This window comes from Oncorhynchus nerka, linkage group LG18 (genome assembly GCF_034236695.1).
Source record: "Oncorhynchus nerka isolate Pitt River linkage group LG18, Oner_Uvic_2.0, whole genome shotgun sequence".
Taxonomy (NCBI): domain Eukaryota; kingdom Metazoa; phylum Chordata; class Actinopteri; order Salmoniformes; family Salmonidae; genus Oncorhynchus; species Oncorhynchus nerka.
In genome coordinates this window covers 75014184-75035511 of record NC_088413.1, presented here as the reverse complement: position 1 = coordinate 75035511, position 21328 = coordinate 75014184, and the positions used below count along the sequence as shown (strand labels likewise).

The following is a 21328-nucleotide window of genomic DNA, read 5'->3' as shown; positions in this document are numbered from 1 at the left end:
GCAAGAACAGGATTCTCTCTGACAATGTTTATTAGAGAGCAGAAAGACGTTTTATTAGAGCGCAGAAAGAGGTTTAATTAGAGAGCAGAAAGACGTTTCCTTAGAGAGCAGAAAGAGGGTTTATTAGAGAACAGAAAGAGGTTTAATTGGAGCGCAGAAAGAGGTTTCATTAGAGCGAAGAGAGGTTTTAATAGAGAGCAGAAAGAGGTTCGATTAGAGAGCAGAAAGAGGTTTATTAGAGAGCATAAAGAGGTTTCAAAAGAGAGCATAAATAAGTTTAATTAGAGCGCAGAAAGGTGGTTTCATTAGAGCAGAAAGAGGTTTCATTAGAGCGCAGAAAGAGGGTTTCATTAGTGAGCAGAAAGAGGTTTCATTAGAGCGCAGAAAGAGGGTTTCATTAGTGAGCAGAAAGAGGTTTCATTAGAGAGCAGAACAAGGTTTTATTAGAGAGCAGAAAGAGGTTTCATTGGAGAGCAGAAAGAGGTTTCATTAGAGAGCAGAAAGAGGTTTCATTGGAGCACAAACATAGGTTTTAATGGAGAGCATAATTAAGTATTATTGGAGAGCAGAAATAAGGATTTATTAGAGACCAGAAAGAGGTTCAATTAGAGCAGAAAGAGGTTTTATTAGAGAGCAGAAATAGATTTTATTAGAGAGCAGAAAGAGGTTTCATTAATGCAGAAAGAGGTTTTATTAGAGAGCAGAAAGCGGTTCAATTAGAGCAGAAAGAGGGTTTTATTAGAGCAGAAAGAGGGTTTCATTAGTGAGCAGAAAGAGGTTTCATTAGAGCGCAGAAAGAGGGTTTCATTAGTGAGCAGAAAGAGGTTTCATTAGAGAGCAGAACAAGGTTTTATTAGAGAGCAGAAAGAGGTTTCATTGGAGAGCAGAAAGAGGTTTCATTAGAGAGCAGAAAGAGGTTTCATTGGAGCACAAACATAGGTTTTAATGGAGAGCATAATTAAGTATTATTGGAGAGCAGAAATAAGGATTTATTAGAGACCAGAAAGAGGTTCAATTAGAGCAGAAAGAGGTTTTATTAGAGAGCAGAAATAGATTTTATTAGAGAGCAGAAAGAGGTTTCATTAATGCAGAAAGAGGTTTTATTAGAGAGCAGAAAGCGGTTCAATTAGAGCAGAAAGAGGGTTTTATTAGAGCAGAAAGAGGGCTTATTAGAGAGCAGAAATAGGGTTTATTAGAGAGCAGAAAGAGGGTTTCAGCACAGAGCACATATAGGTTTAATTAGAGAGCAGTAAGAGGGTTTCATTAGAGAGCAGAAAGAGGCTTTTATTAAAGAGCAGAAAGAGGCTTTTATTGAAGAGCAGCAAGAGGGTTTTATTAAAGAGCAGAAAGAGGTTCAATTAGAGCAGAAAGAGGGGTTTATTAGAGAGCAGAAAGAGGGTTTTATTAGAGAGCAGAAAGAGGGTTTTATTAGAGAGCAGAAAGAGGGTTTTATTAGAGAGCGGAAAGAGGTTTCAATAGAGAACAGAAAAATAGGTCTACAAATGCAAGTACATGTTGGTGCTTACTAAAGAACATGGTACATCCTCGTGCTGTACGCACAACCCTACAGAATGTACAGACCCCACGGCTAGCAGGCACACTTCTGTGCAACATCACATTCAGTGGCGTGCTGTATTTATAGTGAATTAACCTTAGCCCTCGTGCTCAAGGACATGGCTGCATGGGAGTTACATAATGAGTGGAGAGCTGTTAAACTGGCTAGCAACAACAAACAACATCTGTGAGTCACACACACATCATGATGTTCACAAACACCCTTGAGTGTGAAACTCAATCTATGAGTGGAGCCATTGTGGATCTGGTAGACTAGAGTATCACCCATAGAGATGTAACTACATACAGTGGGGAGAACAAGTATTTGATACACTGCCGATTTTGCAGGTTTTCCTACTTATAAAGCATGTAGAGGTCTGTCATTTTTATCATAGGTACACTTCGACTGTGAGAGACGGAATCTAAAACAAAAATCCAGAAAATCATATTGTATGATTTTTAAGTAATTAATTTGCATTTTATTGCATGACATAAGTATTTGATACATCAGAAAAGCAGAACTTAATATTTGGTACAGAAACCTTTGTTTGCAATTACAGAGATGATACGTTTCCTGTAGTTCTTGATCAGGTTTGCACATACGGCAGCAGGGATTTTGGCCCACTCCTCCATACTGACCTTCTCCAGATCCTTCAGGTTTCGGGGATGTCGCTGGGCATTTTATCAGCATATCGAAGGCGCAAAACCAGGCTGGCAAAACCCTGGATCATTGTTATTCTAACTTCCGCGACGCATACAAAGCCCTCCCCTGTCCTCTTTTCGGAAAATCTGACCACGACTCCATTTTGTTGCTGCCAGCCTATAGACAGAAACTAAAACAGGAAACGCCCGTGCTCTCGGTCTGTCCGACCAATCGGATTCCACGCTTCAAGATTTCTTCAATCACGTGGACTGGGATATGTTCCGCATAGCGTCGGACAATAACATTGATGAATACGCTGATCCGGTGAGCGAGTTTATTAGCAAGGGCATCGGTGATGTCGTACCCACAGCGACTATTAAAACCTTCCCCATGGCAGCTTTCGCGCAAAACTGAAAGCGCGAACGACCGCTTTTAATCAGGGCAAGGCGACCGGAAACATGACCGAATATAGTGTAGCTATTCCCTCCACAAGGCAATCAAACAAGGAAAGTGTCAGTATAGGGACAAAGCAGAGTCGCAATTCAACGGTTCAGACACGAGAGGTATGTGGCAGGGTCTACAGTCAATCACGGACTATAAAAAGAAAACCAGCCCTGTCGCAAACCACGATGTCTTGCTCCCAGACAAACTAAATAACTTAGTTCGCTTTGAGGACAATATCCCAGTCTGCTATTCCCACATGCTTCAAGAGGGCCACCATTGTTCCGGTTCCCAAGAAAGCTAAGGTAACTGAGCTAAATGACTATCGCCCCGTAGCACTCACTTCCGTCATCATGAAGTGCTTTGAGAGACTAGTCAAGGGCCATATCACCTCCACCCTACCTGACACCCTAGACCCACTCCAATTTGCTTACCACCCCAATAGGTCCACAGACAACACAATCGCAATCACACTGCACACTGCCCTAACCCATCTGGACAAGAGGAATACCTATGTAAGAATGCTGTTCATCGACTACAGCTCAGCATTTAACATCATAGTACCCTCCAAACTCGTCATCAAGCTTGAGACCCTGGGTCTTGACCCCGCCCCGTGCGACTGGGTCCTGGACTTCCTGACGGGCCGCCCCCCAGGTGGTGAGGACAGGAAACAACATCTCCACCCGCTGATCATCAACACTGGGGCCCCACAAGGGTATGTTCTCAGCCCTCTCCTGTACTCCCTGTTCACCTATGACTGCATGGCCATGCACGCCTCCAACTCAATCATCAAGTTTGCAGACGACACTACAGTGGTCGGCTTGATTACCAACAACGACGAGACGGCCTACAGGAAGGAGGTGAGGGCCCTCGGAGTGTGATGTTAGGAAAATAACCTCACACTCACATGTCAACAAAACAAATGAGATGATAGTGGACTTCAGGAAACAGCAGAGGGAGCAGCCCCCTATCCACATCGACGGGACATCGACGGGACAGGTGGAAAGTTTTAAGTTCCTCGGCATACTCATCACGGACAAACTGAAATGGTCCACCCACACAGACAGCGTGGTGAAGAAAGCGCAGCAGCGCCTCTTCAACCTCAGGAGGCTGAAGAAATTCGGCATGTCACCAAAAACACTCACAAACTTCTACAGATGCACAATCGAGAGCATCCTGTCGGGCTGTATCCCCGCCTGGTACGGCAACTGCTCCGCCCACAACCGTAAGGCTCTCCAGAGGGTGGTGGGGTCTGCACAAAGCATTACCGGGGGCAAACTACCTGCCCTTCCTGACACCTACAGCACCCGATGTCACAGGAAGACTAAAAAGATCATCAAGGACAACAACCACCCGAGCCACTGCCTGTTCACCCCGCTATCATCCAGAAGGCAGGGTCAGTACAGGTGCATCAAAGCTGGGACCGAGAGACTGAAAAACAGCTTCTATCTCAAGGCCATCAGACTGTTAAACAGCCATCATTAACATTGAGTGGCTGCTGCCAACATACTGACTCATCTCTAGCCACTTTAATAATTAAAAATTGGATGTAATAAATGTATCACTAGCCACTTTAAACAATGCCTCTTTATATAATGTTTACATACCCTACATTACTCATCTCATATGTATATACTGTACTCTATACCATCTACTGCATCTTGCCTATGCCGTTCGGCATCGCTCATCCATATATTTTTATGTACATATTCTTATTCATTCCTTTACACTTGTGTGTTGTTGTGAAATTGTTAGATATTACTGCAAGGTTGGAACTAGAAGCACAAACATTTCACTACACTCGCATTAACATCTGCTAACCATGTGTATGTGACAAGTAAAAATGTATTTTCATTTTTAATCATGAGAAGCTAGAGCATGATCGTGAGAAGCTAGAGCATGATTGTGTAAAGTATGAAAAGGAATTGGAATTTAAACAAGATTTGGAGCGTGCTAAAACCTGATGAGAAAGTGGGTGTCTCATGGTAGATGTTTTCTGGGGGAGGAGATTAGTCAGGTTATTGTACCAGTTAACCTCTCTAGGGGGTGTGGGACGCTACCGTCCCACCTGGCCAACATACAGTGAAATTGCAGAGCGCCAAATTCAAAAACAGAAATACTCATAATAAAAATTCAGAAAACATACAAGTGTTAGCAATCGGCTTAAAGATTAACTTCTTGTTAATCCAACCGCGGTGTCAGATTTCAAAATGGCTTTACGGCGAAAGCATACCATGCGATTATCTGAGGACAGCGCCCAGCACACAAAACATTACATACAGTTACCAGCCAAGTAGATTAGTCATAAAAGTCACAAATAGCAACAAAATTAATCACTTACCTTTGATGATCTTCGTATGGTTGCACTCACAAGACTCCCAGTTACACAATAAATGTTCAATTTGTTCGATAAAGTCCCTCTTTATATCCAAATACCTCCGTTTGTTGGCGCATTTTGTTCAGTAATCCAATGGCTCAAAGGCAGTCACAACAGGTCAACGTAAAATTCGTAGAAACATGTAAAATTATGTTTAAAATCAATCCTCAGGTTGTTTTTAGTCATAATAATCGATAATATTTCAACCGGACAATAGCTTTGTCAATATAAAAGAAAAACAAGAAAGGCGCGCAAACAGTGCGCAGCAAACAGCTCTGGGGACTTCCCACTATCCACTGACTCAGTGGTCTTACTCCCTCATTTTTCAGAACACAAGCCTGAAACAATTTCTAAAGACTGTTGACATCTAGTGGAAGCCATAGAAACGGCAATCTAGGTCCTAACCATTGACATACTGTATAGGCAGGCAAGAGAAAAGCACCCACATCAAAAATGTCCCACTTCCTGGATGGATTGTACTCAGGTTTTCGCCTGCCATATCAGTTCTGTTATACTCACAGACATTATTTGAACAGTTTTGGAAACTTTAGAGCAGTTTCTATCCAAATCAACCAATTATATGCATATCCTAGCTACTGGACCTGAGTAAAAGGCAGTTTACTTTTGACACGCTTTTCATCCGTAGGTGACAATAGTCCCCCATACCATAGTGAGGTTAAGCTTCGTGAGTTGGTGTTGACAACTTCCCACAATGACATTGCTGGACATATGGGTGTGAGGAAAACCTACAATCACATATTAAGACATTTCTTTTGGCCTCGGTTAAAGAGGGATGTTTCTGAGTTCATCAAAACTTGTCACACCTGTCAATTAACTGGTAAACCTAATCAAACTATTAAGCCGGTACCACTGTTTCTTGTTCCTGTACTCAGCTAACCTTTTTGAGTATCTGATTATTGACTGTGTGGGTCCTTTGACCCGTTCTAGAAAGGGTAGTAGTTACTTGTTCACTGTGATGTGTCAGACCACTAGGTTTCCTGCTGCCTATCCTCTCCGGTCTATCACGACTAAGTCTGTGCTAAAAGCTTTGACTTGGTTTATCTCACTGTTTGGAATCCCTAAGGTCATTCAGAGTGATCAAGGATCTAATTTGACCTCTAATCTGTTTGGTCAGGTCCTTCAACAGCTCCATATTAAACACAATTTGTCTAGCGGTGGGCGGAGCCGGGAGGGTCGTCAGCGAAATGGCAAACACCTGGGCTCGGATGTGTCCCAGGATAAATGCACCTCTTCCCCATTCATTGAGACTCTCTCCATGCAGACACAATGATAGATTTAGGTTGTTTTGTTTATTTGCGTTGGCACCTTTCAACACACCTCATCATCACATTTATGCATGCAACCACTCCCTTACACTACCGATTACTGACTACACTCATCCCTGTTACGGTAATTGTATTTAGTTTACTTTGGTTTATAAATATATTTTGTTTTTCCTTATCTCCACATTGTCTCCCTTTTTGTTACGAACTTCGAGCCGGTTCGTGACAAAATAAAAACCCTTGAATGAGTAAGTGTGTAAATATGACTGGTACTGTATATCAGGTCAGAGATTCTTCCTGGAAGAAGCTAGCTAGCTTACAAAGAATAACAACAAAAAATATCTAGTTAACAGAAGAAAGGAAGACAAAATAAGGACAGAAGAAAAAGGAAAAGAAAAAGGACAACAAAGTGAAACCTCTAAAGAAACAAGAGACCATAATACAAGAAACAGCACTATAGAGAGATAGAACAACAACAACGCAGCCACTGCCAGCTAGCCTACTTCAGCAGTACTGTATCATTTTAATTATTTTAGTCAATAAGATTCCTGCTACGTAAGCTTAACTTTCTGAACATTCGAGACGTGTAGTCCATTTGTCATTCCAATCTCCTTTGCATTAGCGTAGCCTCTTCTGTAGCCTGTCAACTATGTGTCTGTCTATCCCTGTTCTCTCCTCTCTGCACAGACCATACAAACACTCCACACCGCGTGGCCGCGGCCACTCTAATCTGGTGGTCCCAGCGCGCACGACCCACGTGGAGTTCCAGGTCTCCGGTAGCCTCTAGAACTGCCGATCTTCGGCCAACAAGGCAGAGTTCATCTCAGCCTATGCCTCCCTCCAGTCCCTCGACTTCTTGGCACTGACGGAAACATGGATCACCACAGATAACACTGCTACTCCTACTGCTCTCTCTTCGTCCGCCCACGTGTTCTCGCACACCCCGAGAGCTTCTGGTCAGCGGGGTGGTGGCACCGGGATCCTCATCTCTCCCAAGTGGTCATTCTCTCTTTCTCCCCTTACCCATCTGTCTATCGCCTCCTTTGAATTCCATGCTGTCACAGTTACCAGCCCTTTCAAGCTTAACATCCTTATCATTTATCGCCCTCCAGGTTCCCTCGGAGAGTTCATCAATGAGCTTGATGCCTTGATAAGCTCCTTTCATGAGGACGGCTCACCTCTCACAGTTCTGGGCGACTTTAACCTCCCCACGTCTACCTTTGACTCATTCCTCTCTGCCTCCTTCTTTCCACTCCTCTCCTCTTTTGACCTCACCCTCTCACCTTCCCCCTCTACTCACAAGGCAGGCAATACGCTCGACCTCATCTTTACTAGATGCTGTTCTTCCACTAACCTCACTGCAACTCCCCTCCAAGTCTCCGACCACTACCTTGTATCCTTTTCCCTCTTGCTCTCATCCAACACTTCCCACACTGCCACTACTCGGATGGTATCGCGCCGTCCCAATCTTCGCTCTCTCTCCCCCGCTACTCTCTCCTCTTCCATCCTATCATCTCTTCCCTCTGCTCAAACCTTCTCCAACCTATCTCCTGATTCTGCCTCCTCAACCCTCCTCTCCTCCCTTTCTGCATCCCTTGATTCTCTATGTCCCCTATCCTCCAGGCCGGCTCGGTCCTCCCCTCCTGCTCCGTGGCTCGACGACTCATTGCGAGCTCACAGAACAGGGCTCCGGGCAGCCGAGCGGAAATGGAGGAAAACTCGCCTCCCTGCGGACCTGGCATCCTTTCACTCCCTCCTCTCTACATTTTCCTCTTCTGTCTCTGCTGCTAAAGCCACTTTCTACCACTCTAAAGTCCAAGCATCTGCCTCTAACCCTAGGAAGCTCTTTGCCACCTTCTCCTCCCTCCTGAATCCTCCTCCCCTCCCCCCCTCCTCCCTCTCTGCAGATGACTTCGTCAACCATTTTGAAAAGAAGGTCGACGACATCCGATCCTCGTTTGCTAAGTCAAACGACACCGCTGGTTCTGCTCACACTGCCCTACCCTGTGCTCTGACCTCTTTCTCCCCTCTCTCTCCAGATGAAAAATCGCGTCTTGTGACGGCCGGCCGCCCAACAACCTGCCCGCTTGACCCTATTCCCTCCTCTCTTCTCCAGACCATTTCCGGAGACCTTCTCCCTTACCTCACCTCGCTCATCAACTCATCCCTGACCGCTGGCTACGTCCCTTCTGTCTTCAAGAGAGCGAGAGTTGCACCCCTTCTGAAAAAACCTACACTCGATCCCTCCGATGTCAACAACTACAGACCAGTATCCCTTCTTTCTTTTCTCTCCAAAACTCTTGAACGTGCCGTCCTTGGCCAGCTCTCCCGCTATCTCTCTCAGAATGACCTTCTTGATCCAAATCAGTCAGGTTTCAAGACTAGTCATTCAACTGAGACTGCTCTTCTCTGTATCACGGAGGCCCTCCGCACTGCTAAAGCTAACTCTCTCTCCTCTGCTCTCATCCTTCTAGACCTATCGGCTGCCTTCGATACTGTGAACCATCAGATCCTCCTCTCCACCCTCTCCGAGTTGGGCATCTCCGGTGCGGCCCACGCTTGGATTGCGTCCTATCTGACAGGTCGCTCCTACCAGGTGGCGTGGCGAGAATCTGTCTCCTCACCACGCGCTCTCACCACTGGCGTCCCCCAGGGCTCTGTTCTAGGCCCTCTCCTATTCTCGCTATACACCAAGTCACTTGGCTCTGTCATAACCTCACATGGTCTCTCCTATCATTGCTATGCAGACGACACACAATTAATCTTCTCCTTTCCCCCTTCTGATGACCAGGTGGCGAATCGCATCTCTGCATGTCTGGCAGACATATCAGTGTGGATGACGGATCACCACCTCAAGCTGAACCTCGGCAAGACGGAGCTGCTCTTCCTCCCGGGGAAGGACTGCCCGTTCCATGATCTCGCCATCACGGTTGACAACTCCATTGTGTCCTCCTCCCAGAGCGCTAAGAACCTTGGCGTGATCCTGGACAACACCCTGTCGTTCTCAACTAACATCAAGGCGGTGGCCCGTTCTTGTAGGTTCATGCTCTACAACATCCGCAGAGTACGACCCTGCCTCACACAGGAAGCGGCGCAGGTCCTAATCCAGGCACTTGTCATCTCCCGTCTGGATTACTGCAACTCGCTGTTGGCTGGGCTCCCTGCCTGTGCCATTAAACCCCTACAACTCATCCAGAACGCCGCAGCCCGTCTGGTGTTCAACCTTCCCAAGTTCTCTCACGTCACCCCGCTCCTCCGCTCTCTCCACTGGCTTCCAGTTGAAGCTCGCATCCGCTACAAGACCATGGTGCTTGCCTACGGAGCTGTGAGGGGAACGGCACCTCAGTACCTCCAGGCTCTGATCAGGCCCTACACCCAAACAAGGGCACTGTGTTCATCCACCTCTGGCCTGCTCGCCTCCCTACCACTGAGGAAGTACAGTTCCCGCGCAGCCCAGTCAAAACTGTTCGCTGCTCTGGCCCCCCAATGGTGGAACAAACTCCCTCACGACGCCAGGACAGCGGAGTCAATCACCACCTTCCGGAGACACCTGAAACCCCACCTCTTTCAGGAATACCTAGGATAGGATAAAGTAATCCTTCTCACCCCCCTTAAAAGATTTAGATGCACTATTGTAAAGTGGCTGTTCCACTGGATGTCTTAAGGTGAACGCACCAATTTGTAAGTCGCTCTGGATAAGAGCGTCTGCTAAATGACTTAAATGTAAATGTAGATATAAGGTCACAGGCCTTTGAAAGAAGCGGTAATCCAAGCGACAACCAACTTGTCACGCCCTGATCTGTTTCACCTGTTATGTGATTGTTTCCACCACCTCCAGGTGTCGCTTATTTTCCCCAGTGTATTTATCCCTGTGTTTCCTGCCTCTCTGTGCCAGTTTGTTTAGTCAACCAGCGTGTTTTTCCTGTAATCCCTTTGCTATTCTCCTTTTTCTAGTCCTCCTGGTTTTGACCCTGGCCTGTTTCTGTACCTGCCTGCCTGACCATTCTGCCTGCCTACCACTCTGTACCTCCTGGACTCTGATCTGGTTTTCACCTTTTTGCCTGTCCACGACCATTCTCTTGCGAACCCCTTTTGCATTATTAAACATTGTAAGACTCCAACCATCTGCATCTGAGTCTCACCTTGTGCTTTGATACAACTCTGCATTTCAATAACCCAGCCCAAGGCATCTTCCCTCTCCAATATTAAGTATAGCACAAACACTATTAATTAGATGGATGTTTCTCATAGTTTGTGTCCCAAATGACTCCCTATATATTGCACTACTATGGTCAAAAGTAGTGCACTACATAGGGAATAGGGTGCCACTTGAAGACTCTTTGGCCTCTAACAGTGTCTTTTATTTTATTTTACCTTTATTTTACTAGGCAAGTCAGTTAAGAACAAATTCTTAATTTCAATGACGGCCTAGGAACAGTGGGTTAACTGCCTGTTCAGGGGCAGAACGACAGGGGATTCGAACTTGCAACCTTTCGGTTACTAGTCCAACGCTCTAACCACTAGGCTACCCTGCTGTCTTCCTCCATATCACCAGCTAATTTCCTCGGGTTGCATGCATCATTATTGACACCTGTGATAAAGATGAGCAAAAAAGACTATGAAAATATATAATAAAAAAATACTGAACTGTATGCTCAAAACATCTGAAAATTATATAGAGAATCCTTCCAGACCCTTGATATTCTTCGGCTTATGGACTGCTCTATTCAATTCAAACCACAGGGTTGTAATGGGGTTCAAGTCTGGAGATTGGCCATTGCAAAACGTTGATTTTTGTGGTCAATAAACCATTTCTTTGTGGATTTTGCTTGGGGTTATTGTCTTGCTGGAAAAGATCCACTTGTGACCAAGTTTCAGCCTCCTGGCAGAGGCAACCAGGATTTCGGCTAAAGTTGAGCCATTTTTTAAATTTTTTTTTTACATTCAGCATCACTACATCAAGGGAAAAATAGTATTCTATCTTACAAAGATATCCACATATATTTCAGGATGTTGTGTATCCCTGGGAAAAATCTGAATTAATGTAAACATAACAGTTTTGAAAACATAACTTGTCCAAAAAAGGGGGTCTCTTGAGACAAATTACCCTGGGTATTTCTTTGTTGAAAAAAAAACGGAAGCACATTCAGAAAATAACCTCATACAAACTGTAGAATATAGTGGTGCATCTTTTGATGTTATGGGGCTGTTTTGCTTCCACTGGTCCTGGGGCCAAAGGCATCATGGGACTTCATCAAGTAGCAGGACATTTTAGACAAAAACCTTGTTGCCTTTTCCAGGAGGCTGACACTTGGCCGCAAAGTGGACCTTCCAGCAAGACAATAACAGCAAGCACACTTTCAAATCCACAAAGAAAATGTTAATTGACCACAAAATCCACATTTTGCAATGGCCAGTCTCCGGACTTAAATCCCATTAAAACCCTGTGGTTTGAATTGAAGAGGGCTGTCCATTAGCACAGTTGAATGATATCAAGGATCTGGAAAAATCTGTATGGGAATAATGGTGTAAGGTCCCTCCCAATGTGTTCTCCAATCTGATAAAACATATTAGAAAAAGGCTCAGGGTCGTTATCCTTCCAACGGTAGGGTGCTGGGAACAGGGTTGCCAATTATTTCGACCTCAATCTTTTTGAGGTTTATCAAAAATGATTTGTTAAACAAAATCTCTTTCTCTGAGAAATTGTATCAGTATAAAATATACGTTTAAAAAAAATTCTACAATATATTTCAGTATTTCTACATATATTTGTTTATTACTCATCTTTATCAAGGGTGCCAATAATTATGGACACCACTGTCTGTTCAACAAGGTTAATAAACGTAATGGATTATGGACACCACTGTCTGTTCAACAAGGTTAATAAACGTAATGGATTATGGACACCACTGTCTGTTCAACAAGGTTAATAAACGTAATGGATTATGGACACCACTGTCTGTTCAACAAGGTTAATAAACGTAATGGATTATGGACACCACTGTCTGTTCAACAAGGTTAATAAACGTAATGGATTATGGACACCGCTGTCTGTTCAACAAGGTTAATAAACGTAATGGATTACGCGATTACAAAACGCCTCTCGTTTCTCTAAAGTGTAGGCCGCTAATGGTCATTAACACTGACACACAACCCTTTTCCATAACATTTTTAGTGACTGAGTTAAAGTTGTGTTGAACCGTTTCTTTGAACATGTTACATTAACCTCTCCATGTTACATTAACCTCTCCATGTTACATTAACCTCTCCATGTTACATTAACCTCTCCATGTTACATTAACCTCTCAATGTTACATTAACCTCTCCATGTTACATTAACCTCTCCATGTTACATTAACCTCTCAATGTTACATTAACCTCTCAATGTTACATTAACCTCTCCATTTTACATTAACCTCTCCATGTTACATGAACCTTTCCACCTGGAGAAATGTCATTCTGACACTTTTAATGATTAACCGATGGGACGTGTTGGATCTTAGGATTGTCCTTCATCTACAGCCACGTTACTATACAGTATGTCAAGAACATTAAATACCATAGCAACATAGGTGACCCCCCCACACATCTAACTTAAACCCCTTAAAAAGTATGTATAGTCAATTCCTGATGAGTGCCGATCAGATTGCACGTCACAATTGAAATATATCATTTTGAATATTGCACAGTTTACCCACCTTTCCTGACTCCCTCCTCCTTACAGAGGCATATCCAGGTCACGGCACCAATGTAACCACTGTAATTTGAAGCAGTTCTATTTATCAGGAGTGGATGGTCGTCCAAAAATACAGTACATCCATCCATTACTCACATTGCACGATGAGTTCCATCTGGCTCACAGAGACCTATCTGGGTCACGGCACCAACGTAAACCAACCGTGGTTCAAACCAATTGCATTTCTCAGAAGTGTACTGTAAAAACACTGTACATCCAGAATACTCACACTGCACCGTGAGCTCCACCAGTGCTTCCCGGGGCTTGACGTTGAAGCCGTTGTACTGGCTGGTGGCGCAGCGGTAGGTTCCCGTCATCTCGCGGGACACATTCACGATGCGCAATGCACCGTCGTAGCTCTCTGTCTGAAGGCCGCCGTCGGGCATGGGCACCTCTTTGTCGGCCCTCGACCAGAGGATGATGGGCTTAGGCTTCCCGGAGACCAAGCACTGGAGTTCCACTGTGTCACCCTCCTGGACCACCAAGGGGGATTTGTCCCGCGGCACCGTTAATTCCGGGGGAACTGGGAGAGAAAGGGAGGGAGAAACGGAGAGAGAAAGGGAGAGAGAAACTTTACATTACTTTCAGGGATGTTACTTTATCATATGATATGTAGCGTGATGTTACTTTACGCAACTTTACTTTATGGCAGTGGTTATCAAACTCTGATACGGGAGAGCTAGGTTTTATTTCAACCCAGCGTTAACACCTGATTCAACTAATCAATTAATCACCTAGACCTTGATTAGCTGAATCTGGTGGGCAAGAACCAAAGCCTGCACACCCTGTAGTTCTCTAACCAAGATCAGGGTGTTGATAGACAGAATGAGTAGGAGTCAGATCTCCACTTTCTTCATCACAACCACCCTGTGGGAGGATGGGAGCGCTGTGCATTCTGACCATCCAATCCTCAGAACCACCTCCTCGCCCGTCCGTCCCCCCCACCTCAAACAGTGCTTTGACTGTGACATCCTTGTTTGAATGTATCGTCTGGTGCGACACAAAAAGAAAAAGCTATGAATAGAAAATAGCTACAAATATGTAGTAGAGTGAGCGAACACGGAGCAGAGAGGCGAAGAGACAGGTCTCCTGGGCATTGCCAGGTCATTAATTTGGTGCATTTGGAGGGGTAGCTATCCCCCCTGAGCTTTCACCTCCTCTCAACCACAGCGGTTCTCTGCCAAAGGCATATACCATCATCCCAACCCGGTCCAATCATTCTGGACGGGCTTTACTTTGCTCTTAGCCCAAATGGATTTTAGTAATGCATGTTGGAGGTTGCTACTCTGCTCCATTGGATATAATATACAGGCCGTGACAATAAAGGCAAAACACAGGGACTAAAAATGGGAATGTGATTAACCACTCAAGACGGCTAGATAAGAAGGAAGGAGAGAGGGAGAGGGAATAAGAGAGAGAGGGAAGGAGAGGAGGAGAGGGGGGAGGAGAGAGAGGGAAGGAGAGAGCGAGGGAAGAAGCGAGAGAGAGGGAAGAAGAGAGAGAGAGGGAAGGAGAGAGGAGAGAGAGAGGGAAGGAGAGAGAGAGGGAGGAGAGAGAGAGGGAAGGAGAGAGAGGAGAGAGAGAGGGAGGACAGAGAGAGGGAAGAAGAGAGAGAGAGGGAAGGAGAGAGGAGAGAGAGGGGGAGGAGAGAGAGAGGGACGGAGAGAGAGGAGAGAGAGGAGAGAGAGAGAGAGGGAAGGAAGGAGAGAGAGGGAGAGAGGGAAGGAGAGAGAGAAGGGAGGGACGGAGAGAAGGAGAGGAAGAGGGAAGGAGAGGAAAAGGGAAGGAGAGAGGAGGGAGAGAGTGAAGGAGAGGGAGAGGGAAGGAGAGAGGAGGGAGAGAGTGAAGGAGAGGGAGAGGGAAGGAGAGAGGAGGGAGAGAGTGAAGGAGAGGGAGAGGGAAGGAGAGAGAGGAGAGAGAGGAAGGGAAGGAGAGCGGGAGGGAAGGAGAGAGAGAGGGAGAGAGTGAAGGAAGGAGAGAGAGGAGAGAGAGGAAGGGAAGGAGAGAGGGAGGGAAGGAGAGGTAAGGAGAGAGAGGGAAGGAAGGAATAAAAGAACACACATCAGCTGAGACCTTTGCCAGAGAGGGAAGTGTGTGTGTGTGTGTGTGTGTGTGTGTGTGTGTGTGTGTGTGTGTGTGTGTGTGTGTGTGTGTGTGTGTGTGTGTGTGTGTGTGTGTGTGTGTGTGTGTGTGTGTGTGTGTGTGTGTGCATGTATGCATTTCCAGGTTGGTCACATTAGCATGTTCTACAAAGGCTCCCCACTGCAAATAGACTCAACTACAGTATTTATGTGTTGTAGCTACTCACAATGATCCTAATGGCCAGCACCTTCATGTTTATAAGTTCTCCCTTCCATTTCATTGTCAATTTACCAATCCTCCCTCCCACACGAGGATAATCATGCCAATGGAGCCCGTCATGAAACATTTGATGTTCCGCACTAGCTTTACAAAAGTATTATCAGAAAAAAACACACCTAAATATCTTTCGTATCAGTTCGGACGCCAACAAACTAAAGGCAACATACAGAGGAAGGAGCTAATTATGAGAAAATAACCCTCGACTAGCAGGCTGTAAATAATCATTAGGTTTGGAAGTAGGAACGCGCCACAAACGTTAGCCGCACATCCACATCAATTAGTGACTGATTTAGGCCTGGTTGAATGGACCGATCCCAATAACAATCTGGCCCGAAAACATTCCCATTAGAATGAAGTAGACTTCACTGGAAACTCCATCCTTCTGCTGTACCATCCTTCCTATCAAAGTACACATACTGTACTGTAGTTATGTAGTGTACTGAATATGAAGAGGGGTAGGGGAGTCCATCATCTCATCCTTCATAACCATATCCCTGTAACCTATGACCTTTAAACTATGACTTCCTGTAAATGTAATGACTTCCTGTACCTACTTTATGCTACTTAGACTTGTGACAAGGCCTGCCTAGCTCTGTGTAGTTAAAGAGGTTACTTCAGTCCACTGTGCCACACAGCTATTACAAAGACTAGAAGGACAACAGTGGAGTAGAGGCCATTCCTCACCTGTGGTCGAAGAGATATTGACGTCGATGCTGATCTCGGGGATGCCGCCGTTCTTCAGCACTGCCACACAGGTGTAGGTGCCGAAGTCGGTGAACTTGAGGTCGATGATGTCCAGGTTGGTGGTGCCTGGCTGGACTTCCGGGTCAGTGTGGGTGATGACCATGCGCTCTGAGCTGCGCAGTGGCCGTCCGTTCTTCAGCCAGCTGAACAGAAGCTCCTCTGGGGGCGTGGCCTCCACCTGGCATGAAATCTTAACCTCACGGCCAATCTGGATGTTGTCGTCGTTGTGGTACGGGTCGGGCGTGATCCAGAACCGCCCCTTCTTTAGCCCTGCAGAGAGAGCGAGAGAGGGAGAGAGAGAGAGAGAGAGAAGGGGGGAGAGAGAGAGGGGAAGAGAGAGGAGAGAAAGGACAGAAAGGGAAAGAGAGGGAGGGAGAGAGAGAGGACAGAAAGGGAAAGAGAGAGGGGAGAGACAGGGGGAGAGAAAGAGAGAGAGAGAGAGAGCGAGAGAGGGGAGAGAAAGAGAGAGAGGGGAGAGAGAGAGAGGGGAAGAGAGAGGAGAGAAAAGGAGAGAGGACAGAAAGGGAAAGAGAGGGAGGGAGAGAGAGGACAGAAAGGGAAAGAGAGAGGGGAGAGAGACAGGGGGAGAGAAAGAGAGAGAGAGAGAGAGAGAGAGAGAGAGGGGAGAGAAAGAGCGAGGGGGGAGAGAGAACAGAGAGAGAGGGGGAGATAAAGAGAGAGATCGTGACATCAGTGCTAATGCTAATAATTGGGGCCCAGAGTTTGTTTGTTTTATCCCCTTTAATATAATATATTATACAACAATGACTTACACTCTGCCTTTTATGTTAGTCACTGAAGGAAAAGGTGTCTTTGCCTGTAATATAACATACTGTATAATATAACATATAATATATAACCAAGGGACCTTCCTGTATTGATATAGAAAACAATATGGATGCCACCTGGGGGCACAAAAACATCCAGTTTCAAATAAAGATGGCTGAATGAATGAATGCTTATTCATTGCACACCAAAGCTAGCTAGGCATAATATTAGTGTCAGAAGTTGGATCCAAAGACAAGTCTCCCTTTAGTGACACCCCCCCCCCCCCCAAAAAAGAGTGGATGTAAGTCATTGTTTAGGTCCCGGAGTTTTTCCTGGTTAGGTGACATGCTCAAAACAAACCAAGGACAAAGTTATTATCGACAGCTAATAATAGCATGAGCAACAAAAAAAACGAAAGAAGCCGCAGTCCCAGACACTCCAAGACAGGTTACATTTCAGTTGGGCTCGAATGAACAAAGACTTGAGGTTCATTTTAACTGTCTCTCATTTTTTCCCCAAACAACAGCGGTACATGTTTCACGACAAGCGGCTCATTACAATTTTTTTTTTTTTACCACAGTGTTTTCCATAAACATATATTTTCCATTGACATCAGAGTTCAAAAGCATCTTTGCAGGACACTAAAAGCATAAAGTTGCAAAAGTATTTTCAATATACCATTTAATAGTAAATTTAATAAACTGATATAGTAATGTAAATAAATATCAGATTTAGCCGGGGCCTCTCGTTCCCCTTTACACTTACTACCTGTTTGGGGCCTCTCGTTCCCCTTTACACTTACTACCTGTTTGGGGCCTCTCGTTCCCCTTTACACTTACTACCTGTTTGGGGCCTCTCGTTCCCCTTTAGACTTACTACCTGTTTGGGGCCTCTAATACTATGAATCAGTGGGCAAATATTTGTACCTTCAGTTTGAATTCAAATGTTTTGAGCATGCACCTTAAAAGGCAACAGCCATAATTGCAGTGAAATGTCAACCCCACCCACGTCCAACAGAAAAATATCTGTTTCCACACTATGAAAACAATGCCCATGACATAAAACATAAAACATGAACCACAACAGAAATCTCTCCAGTCTCTTGGCATCACAAAGAGTTGCTAACTACCCAGCACCTAAAAATAGCCCAGGAGAGTGCGTGAGTGAAGCATGGTATTGTTGTCACTATTAATCAAGATGAAAAGTAAATCCCTCCAAGACACGGACTTCAAGCCAACCGCAGCACCATGGGATCAAGCTAGTGAATGATGAATGTGAAGTCACTCACTCATAGAGTATGGTTACTGTAGTACTGAGTAACTACAGATGGGGGTCATGATGTGAATCAGCCTGCTGCATTCGATGGTATTTACATTTGTAAGTAATGGAATCCACCTCGTGCTCCGATAGTTACGTAAGCCGTTTTACTTACATGGAAGAAAAAAGGATATTTCAGACTAAATTAAATTAGTCACATGCTTCGTACACAACAGGTGTATACTAACAGTGAAAGGCTTTCTTATGGGCCCTTCCCAACAATGCAGAGAGAATTTTTTTTTCAATAATCAAAAAAATATTAATCACCAGGAATAAATACACAATAAGTAACAATAACTCAGCCTGGTCTCATAGACTGGACGTAACATAGTACACGTAAATCCGGGACACACAAATTAGTATGATAAATTATGTTCGGTATGGTTACATAAGACAGAAGAAGGTTACTTAAGGCAAAAATTAACGGAGGGTAGTTAGTCGGCTTATAACGTGAACGTCTAGCAACCCAAACGTTGCGTATTCGAATCTCATCACGGACAATTTAAGCATTTTATCTTATTAGCAACTTTGCAAATAGTTACTACATTTGAGCTACTTTGCAACTACTACTAGAATGTTAGCTAACCCTTTCCCTAACCTTAACCCTTTAACATAACTCCTGACCTTAACCCTTAGCCTTAACCCTAATCCTAACCCCTAGCCTAGCTAGAGTTAGTTTATTGTCAGGATAAACAGCTCTGTTGAGATTACCAAATTAAAATTAAATTAAAAAGTACTTCCGGGTTGGAGCGAGCGGTCGCATCCGCGCTTCGGTCTGCTTCGGTCTGCAGGTTGTATAACTTTTCATTACATTTCATTATAGTACAACGGTTTGATTTGTCTAATCTTAGCAATTTCTTCTTAGCTAGCTACATAGCCGTCTTTGTATCAAAGATAATTGCGTAATTATCGTATTTCGTCGTCCTCCTATCTGCCCAGCAGCTAGCCAGCTAGCAAACGTTCACCGTCTACCGTAGCACTGTAGTAACTATCACACTCAACTGAACGACTTGATTAGTGTAGTGTTAGCTAGCTACATAGTTGTCTTTGCTGTCTTCGTATCCAAGATAATTGTGTAGTTTAGAGTGTGTAGTCTTAGAGTGATTATCTTAATTTACCGAGGTTAGCTAGCCAGCTATTTGTCGTCCTTAACGTAGGAGACACTCCTAGCTAGCCAACAGCTAGCCAACGTCTACTGAATAGAACTTTCGCATTCCGGTCGCATTCCGCTTCGCTCCACAGGTAGTATCACATTTTCATTTCATTACAGTCCCAACGGTGTGATTTGTTTGATCGTAGCTAGCTACATAGCTAGCTACATAGCTAGCTACATAGCCGTCTTTGTTTCAAAGATAATTGTGTAGTCTAGAGCGATTTTCTAGGTTAGCTAGCCAGCTATTGTCGTTCTTTAACGCAACGTAACGTAATCAACACTGCTAGCTAGCCAGCTAGCCCCCGAATAGCAGCATTCTAGAAACTTTACACTCAACGGAACGACTTGATTAGTGTAGTGTCAACAACGCAGCCACTGCCAGCTAGCCTACAAAGTCAACAACGCAGCCACTGCCAGCTAGCCTACCTCAGCAGTGCTGTATCATTTTAATCATTTTAGTCAATTAGATTCTTGCTACGTAAGCTTAACTTTCTGAACATTCGAGACGTGTAGTCCACTTGTCATTCCAATCTCCTTTGCATTAGCGTAGCCTCTTCTCTAGCCTGTCAACTATGTGTCTGTCTATCCCTGTTCTCTCCTCTCTGCACAGACCATACAAACGCTCCACACCCGCGTGGCCGCGGCCACCCTAATCTGGTGGTCCCAGCGCGCACGACCCACGTGGAGTTCCAGGTCTCCGGTAGCCTCTGGAACTGCCGATCTGCGGCCAACAAGGCAGAGTTCATCTCAGCCTATGCCTCCCTCCAGTCCCTCGACTTCTTGGCACTGACGGAAACATGGATCACCACAGACAACACCGCTACTCCTACTGCTCTCTCTTCGTCCGCCCACGTGTTCTCGCACACCCCGAGAGCTTCTGGTCAGCGGGGTGGTGGCACCGGGATCCTCATCTCTCCCAAGTGGTCATTCTCTCTTTCTCCCCTTACCCATCTGTCTATCGCCTCCTTTGAATTCCATGCTGTCACAGTTACCAGCCCTTTCAAGCTTAACATCCTTATCATTTATCGCCCTCCAGGTTCCCTCGGAGAGTTCATCAATGAGCTTGATGCCTTGATAAGCTCCTTTCCTGAGGACGGCTCACCTCTCACAGTTCTGGGCGACTTTAACCTCCCCACGTCTACCTTTGACTCATTCCTCTCTGCCTCCTTCTTTCCACTCCTCTCCTCTTTTGACCTCACCCTCTCACCTTCCCCCTACTCACAAGGCAGGCAATACGCTCGACCTCATCTTTACTAGATGCTGTTCTTCCACTAACCTCATTGCAACTCCCCTCCAAGTCTCCGACCACTACCTTGTATCCTTTTCCCTCTCGCTCTCATCCAACACTTCCCACACTGCCCCTACTCGGATGGTATCGCGCCGTCCCAACCTTCGCTCTCTCTCCCCCGCTACTCTCTCCTCCTCCATCCTATCATCTCTTCCCTCTGCTCAAACCTTCTCCAACCTATCTCCTGATTCTGCCTCCTCAACCCTCCTCTCCTCCCTTTCTGCATCCTTTGACTCTCTATGTCTCCTATCCCCCAGGCCGGCTCGGTCCTCCCCTCCCGCTCCGTGGCTCGACGACTCATTGCGAGCTCACAGAACAGGGCTCCGGGCAGCCGAGCGGAAATGGAGGAAAACTCGCCTCCCTGCGGACATGGCATCCTTTCACTACCTCCTCTCTACATTTTCCTCCTCTGTCTCTGCTGCTAAAGCCACTTTCTACCACTCTAAATTCCAAGCATCTGCCTCTAACCCTAGGAAGCTCTTTGCCACCTTCTCCTCCCTCCTGAATCCTCCTCCCCTCCCCCCTCCTCCCTCTCTGCAGATGACTTCGTCAACCATTTTGAAAAGAAGGTCGACGACATCCAATCCTCGTTTGCTAAGTCAAACGACACCGCTGGTTCTGCTCACACTGCCCTACCCTGTGCTCTGACCTCTTTCTCCCCTC

The 21328-nt window shown here is 45.5% G+C and overlaps 1 protein-coding gene across 1 annotated transcript in view; it reads right to left on the bottom strand.

The window, feature by feature from the left end:
- Positions 1-21328, bottom strand: part of LOC115146454 (MAM domain-containing glycosylphosphatidylinositol anchor protein 2) — a 216856-nt gene that overhangs the window by 90564 nt on the left and 104964 nt on the right. The window contains exons 7-8 of the mRNA XM_029688540.2: positions 16080-16409; positions 13264-13557 (exon numbers count right to left, since the gene is read on the bottom strand). Of these exons, the coding sequence (XP_029544400.1) occupies positions 13264-13557; positions 16080-16409 (624 nt within the window). The remainder of the gene's footprint in view (positions 1-13263; positions 13558-16079; positions 16410-21328) is intronic.